Raw genomic sequence first — 16,914 nt, 5'->3', positions numbered from 1 at the left:
TCAACCACCTGAATATATGTAGATCACACTTGACAATCTTAACCTAATTCCACTCGTCACCCTTAAATCGTCGCTCTACTGTAGTTTTAATCTATAAAAATTATAAATTATCGTGCAACAGACATGGCTGGTATGTCGATGCGCGGAAGTATATTCAGCATCGCCTCGCGAATGACTCAGAAACAAGAAGAGGACATAGAATACGATGGTCTGCGTGAACAATAACGTCTCCTGGTTTTTAAAGTGATTAAAAGCTTCTTCGATTCCAGCTATGACATTCGAAGAACTACAGGAGATGCAAGACGATGTTTTGGAGAAGATATGGATGCTGAGTTCAGAGAACGACATCTACGAACGGTATCTCACGCGAACGGATCCACAAATCATGAAAGGTAACTCTGTAAAATGTTCATTGAAATGGTAGACTCGACGAGGACATGATAACCGCATGGTGTCCCCTAAATTGGATATGCACAAATCTGTAAATAAATAGAGATAACCTTTCACGAAGGCATAACGCAACTCCTGGACAGGACGAAGCACACGCGCAGGCTAACCCACATGATGTCGATGCGATCATCCCGCATGAGTTTCCGGGACAGTATCATGACCATACCGGATGTATTGAGACGCAAAACAATCAGTAGCCGTCCGAGCACGCCCAGCATGATCAGCATCATGTCCGGAAGCAGAATGGTGGCGCCTGGTGTATTCCCAACATGGAAACCGACAGACAGTTCGAAGTTAGGAAACAGTAAAATAGTTACTTCCCAATAATATTTATTTTTCAAAGACATTGGAACTGTAACAAATGTTTCAAGTCATTCAAGATACTGCTATACAATCTCGCTGCCACTTAGAATACTAAGCCTCTCGCGTATCATCCAAAATAATCAGGATCACCATAGCTCATCGCGTAACAATGGCGAACAAAGAGGTGGGCCAGATGAGGAAGAACTTGAACGAATTGAAAACCAACGTGAAAAAGAGGACCGCTAATATCAGGGCGGAGATCGAGGAGCTAGAAATCCGTATAAGCGAGGCACGGGAGGCTAAAGAGGAGTTCGAGGAGAACGTGGTGATCGGCGGCGTGGACGCTATCACGGGGAAAATCCCAGGCGAAAGGGTTACCAGGTGATCGCGCGAAATTCGGAGCGTATTGCGCCGGTGAATGAATATCGGCGTTCACGTGTCAGTTCTCGCGAAGATTCGTCGAGGAATGGCTGCGATCGGCGAACACGATAATAGGGAGGCTGAGGCTAAAAAGCGCGACGCTTAGGACGCTGATCAAAAAGACTAGACAGCAGCTGGTCCAGAGGGAGGAGCTCGGCGAGGCGCTACGCGCCGTCGACTTCGAACAATTGAATATTCAGAACAAGGATTATGTAAGGATGATCGAGGAGAAGACGATCTACGTGATCGACATGAAGAGGATCGCAGGTGCTGAGCTTATTAACCCATTAAGAGTTGATTTCGCAAGGGAAAATAGATTGAAAACTTAGGATAACATTGTTCTCGTACGGCTGTAGAATTTTATTTCACTGAATCATCAATTCGACGGACTTGCAGGACACTATCATCTGAAACTGACGCAGCATAAGCAGAAACTGAGCGACTTGCTGAGTACTTTGAGCAATTTGAAGAAGGAAATTTCGCAGAGGGATCAACAAATTGAGGAGCTACGAGTAGAAGGCAAGCATGTGGAAAAGGACGTTGCACGAATGAACGAAGAATTGGGTTCATTGCTGAATTATATGGAACACCACTCTGTAAGATGTCGAAGTTTTCATCTCCTCTTAACCCTAATTACTCGAAGTTATATACCACTTTGTGCTTGCATTTTAAAGGTGCCAGACATTTTGGACTTCGTGAATCTGCAAGCGGAAGTTCAGGAACTGCAAAAGGAATACAAGCTACTAAACAGACGCAAGAACATCGAGCGAATAATATTCAGGACGTCCCAGAAACAGGCTCAGAGTCGGCCAAGCGAATCTGATCTACAATTTGCGAGGTTGATTGACTAAGAGTCTTTCTTGGCTTTCAAATTGATCGTAACCATGATGTTTCAGGCATAAAAGGAAATCTGGTACGATATTTCCGGTGGCCCCGCTGCACCTACTCTCGTAACTCTTCCATGAAGCGAATGGCCTCCGAAATCGCGTCCAACTGTCGCACGAGTCTTCGCGAGGACGCAATTATATCTGTAAAAGAAAATTACGCGGCTCGGTACCGTCACTGGTTACGCCACCGGATAATTGGAGTTACGGTGCTTGTCTTGAAGACGAAGGAAGCAATCGTCCACTTTCCATGGTACTCGTGCTTTCCGTGTACTATAGATTATGTAAAAAAAATGGAACACAAAAGAAAAATCCAGCTGAACATTGACACCGAATAAACGAGAATTCATTCATTCGTTAATTCATTAAGAAAAAGACCAGTGTTCCTTAGTTTCTACTGTAAATTTAATACTAAACTTAATAGAGTACTAAATTTAAAAATACACGTGAACAATTTAGAACAAACTTATATTTCGTTTGAATTACACCTTGCGGCCAACCTGCTTCGCCCAGTCAACCCGATCCGCCATATTGTCGGTCCCCGCGATTCCGACTCGGCCCACTTACGCGGCCGCTTCGTATCGCGCGGATTTTTGCTTTCGTAAGATGAACGGATTTCCTCCGGTGAACTATATTCGCGATGGAAGCAATGAGCGCGTTAAGAAACAGAAGCGAAGTCGAAGATGGAAGGATTTTGGCGTGTGCCACGGTGTGTCGGACGGTCACGCTTCACGCACCGGCGATGCCTGTCCCTTCCTCTTTTCGCCCGTGGAATATCCGTCCCGGAAGACCATGTTTCTCTTTTCTGCGGCGATTCAGTTTTACCGCGACGACAACATCGACGCGGCGAACGTTCGATCGGCTGCCGAATTGCCGCATAAAATCCGATCGAGGACACTCCCCTCGATCGAGTGATCCTTTATCCGTGGACCGTACTGTCTATCGAACCGTGAGCTTAGTATGTGGAACGACAGGTTGAAAACTGCGCGATCCGAAAGTTCCGTCCGATATCCATCTACTTGTGAACGAACGATAATTGTACCGAACAATTTTTCTTGGTAGCGATTAATTGAAATGATAGGAATATCCTTAGCGGTACGTAAAGGAATAATCAGCCAATGATGCGTGAACATCTTGCGGTCTGTTTTCGATGACACATAAAACCCGATCCAGAGAAAGTTCTTCTGCTTTCTCATTCTACTCGACTGATTCTTGTGTTTGATAGCAAGCGACATGACAACCGCGGGAAAATTGATTTTCGCGGTATTAATGTGTTCGTTCGTGCGAGACAGTTGTCAGAAGTATTTGGAGGTAAGCAACAATATGTAGCTTTCAACCCTTTGCTTCTTGATATGTCGATCTTACGGTGAAGATTTTCAAATGAATTCAATACATTTAAAATTAGCAAACGTGTTACTTTTTCTAATTAAATTATTCAAGATTATGTAACTTTGATAAGGATATCTCGAAAGAAATCGCGAGAAAGGGGACTAAACAATTATTGTTTGATCAGTGTTAACGGTATTCTGTAGATGATACGCTTTGATAGCAGCCTACTTACTCGACACGCTCGAGGAAACGTTTAGTCTTTGGAAGATATTAGGTCGAAGTCTTATTTGAAATTCTAATTAAGCCGTGAATCGTATGTGCATATCGTATCTAGGCCAGTAGGAGCAATTCTTAAGAATAATATAGTGAATAAATGAATAAAAATAATGTTAGAAGATTATCTAGAATCTTTTTCACATTTTTAAGGGCATGAACGTGAACCTTGGGGATGCTCTTCAATTTTTAAGAGAATACGACAGCGAAGCTTCTGCGATGTGCACGAGGGTAACGACAGCGCAGTGGAACTTCGCTACCAATGTTACTGAAGTTAATCGTCGGAGAATGGTAAAAGTAGACTTTACATTATTATGTAAAAATTCTATTAATCCTCGTTTACCGTTTTTAGTTGGAGGAACAGTCATTGAAATTAAAATTCGACAGAATATCCTGGCGAAAGGCTATCAGCTTCGCTTGGAGCCGAATACCAGATCCTCTAGCAAGAAGAGAGCTCAAGATCATCGCTGTGAAAGGTCGGAATTCTCTGACTGATGATAAATTTAACGAGGTAATACTTAATAATATCGGTTACACCAAGAAGTAAGAATAATGTGAAAAATAACTAAATTTCAGATACACAGTTTAATCAACGAAATGAAGGAAGTATACGCAAGGACGAGATTGTGCCCCTACAGACCCGTAGGTGCAAATTGTGACTTAAGTTTGGACCACGGTTTGTCTATAATTATCAACAAGATAACTACTGAACACACTCTTAATTTCTGACTAATTATTCCCACGATTCCCAGACGTCAATGCAATAATGGCTCGATCAAAGGACTACGACGAGCTCTTATACTATTGGCATGCTTGGCACGAAGCGACTGGGCCCCAATTAAAGAACAAATATATGAGATACGTTCAACTTGCTAATCAAGCAGCTAGATTAAATGGTAAATGATAATATATAATTCATATATTCTCCTAAAATCATTGTGTCCTTATATTATCCACAGGATTCGATAATGCGGGAGACCAAATGAAAGAGTTATTCGACGATGAACATTTCCAACAGAACACGGCGGACATAATGTCGGCCGTGATGCATCTCTACAAGAATCTCTTCACATACGTCAGGACGAAATTGTACGAAAGGTACGGTGACAAGATACGAAGAGACGGCCCGCTTCCAGCTCACATTTTGGGAAACATGTGGGCTCAAAATTGGGAGGACGTGTTCGATGTGGTTCAGCCATTTCCTGCCAGCCGGAAGCTCGATGTCTCCCTAGACATGATGATTCAGGGATTCACACCTTTGAGGTAACTTTATGTATACGATATTCATCCCTATTCAACTGAATATGAATGTCGTACCTTGAAATTGTTTAAGGATGTTCCAAATAGCCGAGGAGTTCTTCACTTCTCTGGGGATGAAACCTATGCCGCCAGAGTTCTGGAGGTTCTCCATGTTCGAGAAGCCAATTGACAGAGAGGTGAAGTGTACTCCTAGCGCCTGGGACTTCTGCAACAGAATAGACTACAGGTACTAACATTTTTTAATTTAATTATTCGATAAATTCAATGTAGATGGCTTCCAGGATAAAACAATGCACGAGAGTGACGATGGATGATCTGTTATCGACTCATCGTGAAATTGCTCGTTTGCAATATTATTTGCAATACAGGGATCAGCCATTGTTATTCCGCAACGAAGCTATTCCAGGTACTAAATTTTGATCGACATTCTCGTTACAATGAATAAATTGTGCTTTATCAATTTAGGATTCATCGAGGCAGTCAGTGACGCCATTGGCCTCTCCGTCTTCACGCCTCAACATTTAAGTAGAATTGGGCTACATAACAATTCCACAGACGATTATGGTAGTAACATCAACTTCCTGATGCTAATGGCTCTTCGTAAAGTTGCCTACATGCCGTTTGCTTACATAGTTGACGAGGTTTTCATATATTTTACTCGCAATTTCAACTTGTATTTTAGTCGAGGCGCTGTTTATATTTGTTTCTTAATGTTTAAAGTGGAGGTGGCGTGTGTTTAGTGAGGGTGTCGCTGATATGACAAACAATTGGTGGGAATTGAGGCTACAGTATCAAGGAATCGTACCACCAGTGCCCAGATCGGAAAGAGACTTCGATCCAGGATCGAAATATCATATCCCTGCAGACGCTCTTTATGCCAAGTATGTAAATTACTTTACCCATAACTCTAAAATTTATTCCTTGCCCGCGTTCTCCTCTTTTTTCATCTCAAAAGGCAACTACTTTCAGATATTTCGTTGGTATAGTGTTGCAATTCCAATTGTACGAGGCTTTGTGTGAAATAGCAGGTCACACTGGCGACCTGTACACTTGTGACTTTTACAGATCACGAGAGGCAGGCAGATTGTTGTCGTGCGTACCAAAATGAGAACCATTATAAATTACGTAAATTATAAATATTATAGTCTGTGCTTCTTATTATTTTTTTATTTTTCTTAGCGATGTATTATCAATGGGTTCCTCTAGATCATGGAAAGACGTTGTACGACAAATGACGAGAGGTAGAACGAATAGAATGGATGCTGGTGCTATGTTGAGATACTTTGAACCGTTGAATCAATGGTTGAAACGACAGAACGAAATGGAACCAGTCGTGGGTTGGATCACGAATCGCGAGGACACAGGTGAGTTGATAAACATTGTCGTTAATAAAACAGACTTTACAAGGTATACCATATAGTACTATATCTTGCGAATAAAGGGTTTCTTCGATATGTTTCAGCGTTATTTTTTCACTGGTACCAAAATGGCGCTCGACGAACTACCTCGTGCTTATTTGTTTCATTGGTTCTAATTGTCGCACAGATTTCGATATGCTAACGGAGGAAAGGGATGACAGAGGTAATAAAAATGCAAGCGAATCTATTTTTGTACATAATCAACTGTGTAAATACATGAAGAATTCAAATTAAAGAATGTCATGGATGAAATTGTGAACTTTCCTTTGCTTTATACTCAGTATACAAGGATGTAAACTATGTTTCTATAATCTTATATTCACTGAACTTTAAATATACGCGCTGAAGCGCTGCACAGTCGCATTAAATGCTCGTAGTAGGAACGAAGTATATAAGACACTCAATTCCTGCTAACAAGTGACGAAATATCGGTAACGTTGAACACGATACTGAAATGATAAGGGGATTTCCCAGCGTCTAAACAAAAATTTCTACAACATGCGACGTCTGTATGAATTTTAAGTCCGTGCCAATGGCTGCCTTTTTGTGGATGGCGCTACTATACGGACTATTTACATAGCATAATTCGTTCGTTCCAGTACTTATCACAGGTTGGATGTATAGAATATGGATTTAATTCTACTGGTTTATAAAGGAAAAGTTATAACTAATAAAATAAACTTTTATGCACAACTACCCTGGACGTATAGATTATACAATCATCCCTATTCATCCATTTCATTCTTTATACTTAAATTATTACTTATACACTCAGTTATTAAATATAGAGTAGTATAATAGCGACGCAGAAAATAATGGCGAATAGTTTTATGCTATTGAATGAAATTTCTATTAAGAACGATTTGGTTTTCTAAGACTAATTGTGTATACCCATATTCTTCATATTGATGAATAAATTGTTAGAAAATGTCATTTTGCAATTATTGCGAGGCATTGAGTAATGAAAAAATGTAACATATCTATACAATGACTATATATTAGGTCTACCAAGCCTAGATATCAAATTTCTAGATGGCAGAGGTGTTGTTACCGAGTCGTTCGCTATTAAACTCACATTTGTAGTGAACGATACGCCGAACATGTGGGTTTTCGTGAATATACTTATTTAACTTTCGGAATTATCAGTTTGTATCAACTTTGACAAAGCTCAGAATCTCTTCCGTAAGTCTCGTCACGTACGTAAGACTGAAATTATTCTTGAAGTCAGACTTATAATATTTACCTCGAAGGTAATAACGTAAATATTTATTGGTTAGAAAAGCAGCGGTTGCTTTTAAAAATGGAAGTGATTCTTCATCGCAGGCTTATAAGCACTTTAGGGTTAGGTTCACTGTACACTACGAAAAATATTTTAGCATCAGTTCGTTGCTTACAATGTACTGATCCAAAACGATGGATGCTTAGATTATCCGGTAGGTTAGAGTGCGTTCAATTCGACGGTTTTGTTATTAGGTTAAATATTATTGTCATTATTTCCTGATAAATTTCAGACAAACACCTGCATTACAGAAACTCGTCACGTAATTCCGTACTATTTTTTAATCATATTACCGTAAATAAACTGCCATATAAGTATAATGTTACTAAATGTAGTATTCCAGTTGCAAATTATTGTTCAAAGCAAACTGGTAAACAAGTACCTGAAAATTCCTGTAAACCACAAAATGTATCATTGCTTACAAGGATGAAAGAGATGGCCAAAGATTATTGGCATATTTTAATACCAGTACATTTAGTTACCACTGCTGGTTGGGTTATTATATTTTATATAATGGTTAAGAAGTAGGCATCAATATTATATAATATCTTACTTTAATGAACATCTTATAATGTTACACTGTCCTATGTATATTCTTTTAGTGGTGTGAACATAGAAACATTACTGGAATTTTTACATGTGCATCAAAAGTATATAGACATGGCAAAGAATTCTGATGCAGGAAACTGGGCCTTAACGTATGGTCTATTTAAAATATTTACACCCTTTAGATATGCACTGACTTTAGGTAATTAAATGGAATTAACAAAATCATTTTTATGGTGAATTCAGAGGATTGCAATAACAATGAATATGTATAATATATAGGTATCACCACAATGACAATCAAACATCTCAGGAACTCAGGATTAGTGAAACCTTTCCCGTTTAGTGAATTGCTACGAATTTTTGCTAAGGTATTACCTCCATAAAGTGTTCTCTGTACAAATTAGAAATTCAAATACAGTAAAAGTGATATTCATCTGAAATATGTGTTCTCCTGTTCTTCTTACATGCATTCATGATATAGCCTACAACTGATGCTTTGAGTAGGTTTCAATTACATTGCCAGAAATTAATTAATTTTCTATAATTCTCTGTTATTTAGCATTTGTAGGTTTAGAGGATAACAATGTAATAATGCCTAAATGTTTATAATTCACTTCTGACGTGTTGCAGACAGAAAAATCGAATAAAACAAAGCCACCGTATAAACCGCCGATAAAAACCAACCGGCACTCCGAATCCCCGAAAACGTAACGATATGGAACGAAGTTAAATTGTTCAGAATTGAAGCTTAGGTAATGGACTAGGTCTATCCTAAAACCTAAGTACGCATATGAATGTATATTATTGGTTGTAAATGTGTAATATTATTGTATTACGATTAAAGTCTATTGCGAGAAGTTACACCCTCGAATTATTCATTCGCGTGATTCGCGTCCTTAACGAAACAATAGAAATTAACGTTGGCAGGTATATTCTTCTTTATTGAACGGTCGTCTTTTTTTACATACCGTGCATACATTTAAATAACATTGTACTTTGTATCTACAATACTCGCAGCTTACACCTAGACGCAAAGATATTGATTAATCGTGAAACGTAGCAAATTTTTTGGCAGCACGAGTTGTGCGTTGTAAAGTTAGTTATCGATAATGCAGCAAACTTAACCCCACGACTGTTGGAGTCACGGGGGTCCTAAAATTTTGAGCTTCAGCTAGAGTAATCGTACGATCATGAACCACTTTTCGTTTAATTCCTGAGCAATATCGCTAAATCTCAAGAGTATTGTGTATGTTCTCGTTCTAATGATCGGTGTATAAACGTATTGTCATAATAAATACTGTTAGCAAACGCGATACAATCAAGTACGGCAATATGTGCCATCATAAAAGTCTTGATATCGGACGTATCCAGAAATCTTAGGTCTTGATCATTGAGATCTGTCTACGTCTACCGTCGATCCTCAGCATAGCGGACACGTCGCAATAATATGATTACGTATATATTATATACATGAACTAAATAAAGGAATTATTATTTAACGACATGTTGTTATTATGCTAATATATCACAGTTGCCTGCGCAACTCGCTCATCCTAAATGAGACTACCGCACTTGCACGCGGTACCTTGGACAAATAAATAAGACCACATATATTAAATATACCACTTACCTATATTAGTAGCTGTCAATGGAAAATCGTCGCACCACCGCGACAATATATACTGCTAGCGAATTATAACAGATCATCGATAGGTTAACGATATATAGATTAGACCTGAATAATCTAGAATCTAAATTGATCCCAGAGGGCAGTGTAAGTATTTCGGTTCCGTAAATAGCCAGTCTTGGTACGTAATCCGAACCTCTTATTTGGAGGAACAATAAAGCTATAACTTTCCCTTTCTTTTTTTTTTCCTCTTCATTTTTCTTTCTCTTTTCTTTTGTTTGTAGACCTCTAAGTAGAATGCAGATCGACGTCTGTCTCTATGGGTTCAAATCGCGTGGACCAATAGGTAAGTCTTATCTTTCCGTTGGTAGTGGATAACACCGATTCATTCGACCGACTGCGTGCAATTCCGAATTGTGCTCGATGAAATCTGTATAGCCGCGAAATTCGTTTAAACTTATCCCATAAATTGATAACTAGCTGATACTGGCTGCGGTGCTCTAGGCTGTGTGTGGGATATGCGTTGGATGTGGCACGCACGGCACATTAACCTGCCGTCGAGTGGGTAGCATCGTTTGTCCGGTTCGTCTGTCAGTTGCATACCGCAGTCCTCGCAGACGTAGCAGTCCACGTGGAAGTCTTTGTCCATCGAAACTACCCTCACGGTCTCCTCGGTCCCCTAAAACGTGGACATTGCGTAATGTTAAGGTAAAGTCCCGTGGAAGTCGATCTGCGTGGTTGGCAGCGTCGTCGTTTACCTCGACAGGAGTGATTCCCTTGCCGCAAGAGGCGCATTTAGGCGCGAACATTCTATGATAATCATTCACGCAATATATCTTATTGTCCACGTCGACTGTGAAAGGAACACCGTCCAGACACTCGTTGCAGACGCAACATCTAAAGCACCCTGGATGGTAAGACTTTCCCATCGCTTGCAAAATCTATGGAAATTATAACCTTAGTTGAATCGCCGTTCAAACGAGAACCTACCGTTAACGGTCATAACGTTAATTACCATTTCCATGATCAGGTGTCCACAGATCGCGCATTTCTCGGCCGTCTGTTGGAAGCCGGAATACTGCAGAGGTAATCGTGGAGTGAGTTACATGATACTTTGTCGTTCATGAATTCACAGTGCTACCGTGTTACGTACCAGATAATCTTCCTCGCAGTATACCCTTCCGTGGACATTATAGAACGCTTTGCCGCGCAATGCTCTCCCACAGGAACAGCATATAAAACAATTGGTGTGGTACAGATTGCCCATGGCTTGGCAGGCCTGGCCGGCCCCTGTTACCTTTTCGCCGCACGTGTGACAGATGCCTATAAAAAGCTGTTTCAGTACATGCTCGCAGTGTATGGATTCATTAATGCTAAAGCACAACAATATCCATTGCGCAACAGGCGAATTCTTTGGTTGATCGCGGTTGCGGATGTACGTATCGCGATAGCTCCATTGGCGAGGTTTAAAAATACCCTCGTCAGGATTCGACAATAGATTCCGTTCTTTCGGAGGGGAGCAATGATTGCGTCGGGGTCGAGGGGATTAGCCATAAACGAACTCACAGCTCTCTATGGGCAAAAAGGTCTCCGCCATCCCTTCCGTATGAATCCTCGATACTTCATTCGACGACGGTTCGCGACACTCGCAGCGTTCGATTTAACGACTTGGTTTCGGTACGCCAGTCCTGTTCGAACTAGAAGCCGCCAACGAGTCGGACTGGTCTATCTATAACGAGATTAGTTACCGTGGCGAGCGCGACGTGGCCACGGCTGTTTGCCCGTGTACAGGACGTTACACGAAGAATAGAACTCCGTGCAGAAAAACGAAGAGGAACACTAGGCTCGCCTAAACGCCAGCCACTTATCGACTGACACCGACTCGCTCCGCTGAAGCTCCTGTCGCGCTCGCACCATCTTTCAACTTCCTTATTGCTTCCTTCGAGCCACGTGCGAATACAGACACGGGATATGCCGCGCGTTGCGAAACGCATTTGCGGATTTTTGACCTCGAAAAGGTCAGAATCGTCCTTAGACAAAAGGACAGGGCGATTTGCATATTCGAATACCATCGAATGCGTTTGAGAATGGTTTGCGTAATCTTGGCGTTTGATGGTCCGCGGAACAATTTCAGTGGCAGATAAACTCTGACCCACTTTTAGCAGCTTTCATGTTTTTAATGCCGAGCCGCCGTCAACGCTCGTAATAAACCTGACGGTTCTATTATTCCGGCGGACAGGGCGCTAAGCACCTGAACTGTGTAATTGACATTGATATTGTCCAATGTGAACAGCACCTTGCGGCGCGGCGTTCGGACCTACACGTCCGGGCCAAGGGACGTCGAACGGTTGTGTGAGAGTGCACCTAAGAAATCCGTGTGACGCGCACACTTGTAGCGCTTCAAGTAGGTGTGGAGACACGTAGGTGGAAACGAATGGGCCGAGAGTGAATGTCAACGAAACGCGGCATTAAAAAGTTTCGCGACACATTGAAACTCGACTCCATTTTCCAAAACCGGTCTACCGGGAACTCGTGCCGTGGGAACTGGCACGGTACCCCGGTCTGCCCCTTTTTTTTTCTCTCCCCTCGCGGGAGTATTTTAAATTACGGATCGGAATGTGTCACTGGCGGAGTAATGACGGGGCGGCGCGACATTATTGGAGTTTAATCTGCTTAAACAGATTACGGGGAATCGCGGAAGGTGAACGCGGCCGCTACGTAAACAAAACGTATATATAGATGCGCAACGGAGGTTATTGCGCATTAGCGAACACTAAGGATGTCTCCATTAATTGCCCGGCGACTCCTCCTTACCGAAGTACTCCCCTTCCTCCTCTTGCTTCTCCATTTCTTCTTCCAGTTGTCTTGTCAGCTCTTCTATTTTCCTTTCCGCCTCGGTAGGCCCCTGAAGAAATAAAACGCATCCCGTGTTGTGATCAATAAGTACAAACAACGGTGCCACGGGCCGGGATGAGGTTTCGTCGCAGGAATCCATGTGAAAGTGCAGGATGTATAGTACAACACAGTTACGAATAACATTAACAAAAGAAGGAAGTACAGAAGAAGAAGAAGAAGAAGAAGAAGAAGAAGAAGAAGACGAAGAAGAAGAAGACGAAGAAGAAGAAGAAGAAGCAGAAGAAGCAGAAGAAGAAGAAGAAGAAGAAGAAGAAGAAGAAGAAGAAGAAGAAGAAGAAGAGAGGATTACATGCTTTTGCGAAGACGCATACAGTCGATGAATAAAATATTGTGCGGGAACTGTAGAACGCTTGTCAGGAGGAAACAATTTACAGCCAGTGATTCAGCGCGAGTTCGGAGAAAGAACTCGTCACGAATGTGTAAGATATACTGAAATCTGCGCGTGAATTTTTTTTCCCCTCCCTTTCCGCTAAGCCGGCGATTTTCGAAATTTCTCGTGGATTAAGACGGAGAACGTTTATCGGATTGCCCGGGCAGCATTTTTGTTCGAATATCCGCTAATCTTATCGTTACATGGGTCATCCGTTATGTAAAATATCAGCGATAGCGGTTGACATTCGTGAGATCATCGCTTAAATGCGGCGAGTAGCGCAGTTCTTTCCTTAATTTCGTATCGAGTTCTTTCGTTACAAAATACAGATACAATAAAATATAGAGATTCTTGTCAGTGTGTTAAGAAAGCAACGCATAAAGTAGCTCGAGGATGGTTACATGCGAACACAGTCACGATTTTATATGAAATCGGCATGCAAATGAATCGGCGATTGGCGTTTAGCCAAGACAAATCGAAAGCATCGGCGCGTTCCCTTAACCCAATTAACGCGGGTATAGCGTTACGATATAGCTGCCTTTGACAAACAAGAAAGAGGACAGAGGCAGTGATTAGAGTTTTGGAGAGAAGTGAAAAATATTTTTTTTTGGACTCATTTGAGTCGTTCCTTACTGAAGGTCTTGGCGGTATGACATTGTAAGGCAGCAGTCCTTTGCCAGATGTAGGTTTGATCGGAGGACTAACTGACTTCCTTTCTTCCAATTCTGGCTCAGATGGCCTTTGTAGTACAGGTACACCAGCATTTAAAAAAACTGGACCAGCCACACCACTAGTCACCCCTGGGGGTAGGCTAGTGATCCTAGGACCATGTATATTTATGTCAGATTCTGTAGTGGTGGTTGTAGCACTAGTTACCGGTGCTTGTACTTGGCCACGTATAGGACTCCCAATGGTATTATTTGAGGAAGATGATGACACATGTCTCGGTGAATTAATCATATTATGTGCAACCGTATCAGATGACACTTGGTTATGAGTTGGACTCGTTTTTGGAGAACCCCTCACAGTATTATTGTTAGCAATGATTCTAGAGGAATCAGCACCCCTGCTCGAGTACACTGTTGATGCTTTTGTTTCAGATGGATCAGGTACATCCTGAATAAAGTTTCTATCACTTTGGAGATTGCTTAATCTCAAGTGTTCTGTTGATCTATTGGAAGAATAAATTGGTGAGTTTCTGGCTGGAAATTCTCCTCTAGGTTCTTGGTGATGATAATTTCTCTCGTTTGGTGGTAATACTCTATTGGGTGAGTAGCAAGGAGAATTTCTACAAACCGATTGTTCTCCTTGTCTCACACCATAAACTGGAGAATTTCTTGCCTGAGTTTCTCCTGAGATATTTGGATTTGTGGTTCTTGTGCTTGATTCTATGTATGGTTTGTAACTTTGTGGACTGTCTTGTCGATACTGTGACTGTTGTGCACTTTCAATATGATTTGTTGCTCTGAATCCATGCTGGCCACTCAGTGTACTGTCTAAAGACCCACGGTAGTGATGAGGTTCCGGTGGTAAACGAATCGGTGGAGATTCACTATGATAAGGGAGTCCAGACCTAGGAGAATGTTGTTGTTGTTGCTCAGCACTATAACTAAAATTCCTGGTCGGTGTTTGTAACTCGGATGGTGGGACGTAAGCACTTCTGCCAGCTTGGTGATCCAATGAAGAGGATGATCCTTGTAAGTACCTTGATGTGGATGAGTCCACGGAACGTTGTAAACTTGAGCCATCGTAACTTTGGCCACGAATATTGCTTCCTCTTTGTTGCGTATAAGATAAACTTTGTGTCATACCGCGTTGATTTTGTGCTTGACCTACTTTCCCAGTCATAACAACATAATCACCGCCATTGATTGTGGCAGGGTGATAATAATTAGGTGGAACTTGAGGACCTGGCTTGTTCTGTGCGTTCTCTGGGAAGTGTACCTCCTGAATGTTCTCATAAACTGGAGGGGCTTCGTACGGGGGCAACTCTTTTGCCGGTGACACAGATTGATATCGATTCCCAGTGGGCACTTGTGGTTGTGCTTTTCTAAAAGTAGGCTCATAGGATTCACTAGCCACGGAACCTCTGGGGCTACTCTTAGGGCTCTTCCTTGATTCCACTGGATGATAGTACGGGGGATGAGGTTGACTCTGCTGCGGATAGTAATCGATATTCTCATACACCGGTGCTTGTTGATGGCTTATACGACTTTGATTTTGCTGCTGCTGTTGGGCACTAATCTGCTCTACAGGCTTGGGTGTAGCGAACCTGGATGCAGCTATAATATTCTCACGTTCGTATAATTTGTAATCAGTTGCTGACACTTGTCTGGTGCTCTCAGAGTTGCCCTCAATGAAACTTTCAATGGCACCAACTGGTCTGCCAGGCCCTCTAGCATCGCTTCTGCTAGCGGTATTCCTCGACACGGGTACCTGAGCCTCGGGTCGTGATCCTGTGACCCTGCCGATACCCGTTGCACCGCCGGCGTCACTGGGTTCATCTCCGAGATGCAGATAACCTAGCTTTTGTACGTATGAAGCGTCGGCTGAGTTGCACATTGGCAGTGATTCACGGTGAGTCGATTGACGATAACAAAAATCAGTTTTCACTTGTCAATTTAAAACGCTGATCTCGCGAGCACCTACTTGTTTAGACCCAGGTTCCCGTCTTACCGTAAAAAATCGTCACAAAGCGATCCGACATCGTACGCGAAGCTGAATCAGCTCGGTGGTCGTCGTGTCAAATCGATCTCCCTTCAACTTGACTCACCCTCCCCTACCAGCTTGTTCTCACTTGCACTGGTTTTCGTGTACACCCGTGATTCTCTCACGGAATGCGACAAAACACGACGCACAGTATCGCGGAGTTCGCTTGACCGAATCAGGGCCGTTTTTCCCCCACGATTTTGGGATACGCCCCGCGATCACGGCGCCTCGAACTCGCGTCTCCTCTTTTCGACTACTGTCCGACGACCGGCGAATCTCGGGCTCCTTGTCCAGCACCAAAAATCACCACCTGTGAAAATTCACACGATACGCACACACATGCACCTCGCATGCATCGTGGTTCGTCAAACCAGATACCTGCGAGACATTTTCCCCTGCTACGAGTCACCCAAACTTGCCGTGCGTTTCCTCCAGTCCGCCACGGTGTGGCGCCACGGGCTCGGTTTTGAATTATCCTGCGGATAGAGACAAGTTAGATCCCTATTGTCGAACAAACAGGCATTTCTTATTTATATTTTTCATCTTTTATCCTCTCAAGTCAATTTCTAAAATTATATAGTGATACTATGAACTACACACGTGTGCATTCTTTGTCATTTGTTCCTTATCTGTTTAATTTAAGGAATTACTGTATGCATTTAGGCCATGCTGCTATGCAAATAAGTAATTAGCATATATACTATTTTACAAGGTACTGAGATATCTTAAATAAGACGAAAAATGAAAATAGAATTGTTTCGAGTAAAATAATGAGTAGTATAGCATTCTAAACATAAAAGGTTATTATTGTGCAAATATTTATGGCGTTATTGTACAAAAGATTTTTTATTCTAGATTCCTGATGTCTATTCAGGACAGAATACTTTTTATTTATAGAATATGAGTCATATGCTTTTTCATGGGATCTGATTTAAGGAAAACTGGTAATGAACGTTCCCTATGTCGTTAAGAAATTGCGGTTTTCCTCGCCGCGCTTGAATAATTCAAACACTAGTGTATTAAATGGAGACATCTTTGTCAGAAGAAGGTGGGAACTTCGCACTCGTTTCCTCCCCATTTAGCGGTGAACACAAAAATGCATTCGATGCTGGCCGAAACAGGTTTTT

General features: G+C 41.9%; 4 protein-coding genes across 7 annotated transcripts; 3 read left to right on the top strand and 1 right to left on the bottom strand.

Annotated features, from left to right (window-relative positions):
* Positions 1-97: 97 nt before the first annotated feature.
* LOC116424875 (uncharacterized) lies at positions 98-2,488 on the top strand. The gene is made up of 6 exons (XM_076371286.1): positions 98-392; positions 512-754; positions 870-1,134; positions 1,208-1,440; positions 1,570-2,011; positions 2,070-2,488. Exons 1-6 carry the CDS (start codon positions 272-274, stop codon positions 2,125-2,127), a joined length of 1,362 nt encoding a protein of 453 aa, XP_076227401.1. The 5' UTR covers positions 98-271; the 3' UTR covers positions 2,128-2,488.
* A 402-nt stretch (positions 2,489-2,890) lies between these two features.
* On the top strand, positions 2,891-6,754 carry LOC116424874 (angiotensin-converting enzyme-like). Of its 2 annotated transcripts, XM_076366201.1 has the most exons (14): positions 2,891-3,152; positions 3,283-3,368; positions 3,813-3,950; positions 4,012-4,170; positions 4,236-4,335; positions 4,412-4,555; positions 4,619-4,922; positions 4,993-5,145; positions 5,201-5,325; positions 5,385-5,560; positions 5,640-5,800; positions 5,889-6,011; positions 6,099-6,283; positions 6,361-6,754. In XM_076366201.1, exons 2-14 carry the CDS (start codon positions 3,291-3,293, stop codon positions 6,477-6,479), a joined length of 1,965 nt encoding a protein of 654 aa, XP_076222316.1. In that variant the 5' UTR covers positions 2,891-3,152; positions 3,283-3,290; the 3' UTR covers positions 6,480-6,754. The 2 variants fall into 2 exon arrangements, with proteins under 2 accessions (XP_076222316.1, XP_076222335.1); XM_076366220.1 differs by having other exon boundaries at positions 2,891-3,368; positions 6,382-6,751.
* Positions 6,755-7,355: 601 nt separating this feature from the next.
* LOC143175213 (protein FAM210A-like) lies at positions 7,356-9,026 on the top strand. 3 transcript variants are annotated; one of them, XM_076373229.1, is made up of 6 exons: positions 7,356-7,519; positions 7,615-7,770; positions 7,849-8,140; positions 8,219-8,364; positions 8,445-8,533; positions 8,796-9,026. In XM_076373229.1, the coding sequence occupies exons 2-6, from the start codon at positions 7,638-7,640 to the stop codon at positions 8,874-8,876; spliced, it is 741 nt and encodes a 246-aa protein (XP_076229344.1). In that variant the 5' UTR covers positions 7,356-7,519; positions 7,615-7,637; the 3' UTR covers positions 8,877-9,026. The 3 variants fall into 3 exon arrangements, with proteins under 3 accessions (XP_076229344.1, XP_076229346.1, XP_076229345.1); XM_076373231.1 differs by adding an exon at positions 8,647-8,665 and having other exon boundaries at positions 7,366-7,770; XM_076373230.1 differs by having other exon boundaries at positions 7,368-7,533.
* A 53-nt stretch (positions 9,027-9,079) lies between these two features.
* Positions 9,080-16,206, bottom strand: jub (LIM domain-containing protein jub). The gene is made up of 6 exons (XM_031971845.2): positions 13,712-16,206; positions 12,607-12,697; positions 10,946-11,115; positions 10,808-10,870; positions 10,551-10,733; positions 9,080-10,471 (listed from the first exon to the last, which is right to left on the bottom strand). The coding sequence occupies exons 1-6, from the start codon at positions 15,638-15,640 to the stop codon at positions 10,250-10,252; spliced, it is 2,658 nt and encodes an 885-aa protein (XP_031827705.1). The 5' UTR covers positions 15,641-16,206; the 3' UTR covers positions 9,080-10,249.
* Positions 16,207-16,914: the final 708 nt, after the last annotated feature.

Source organism: Nomia melanderi, chromosome 1 (assembly GCF_051020985.1).
Source record: "Nomia melanderi isolate GNS246 chromosome 1, iyNomMela1, whole genome shotgun sequence".
NCBI classification, from domain to species: domain Eukaryota; kingdom Metazoa; phylum Arthropoda; class Insecta; order Hymenoptera; family Halictidae; genus Nomia; species Nomia melanderi.
This window is presented reverse-complemented; position numbering and strand designations above follow the sequence as displayed.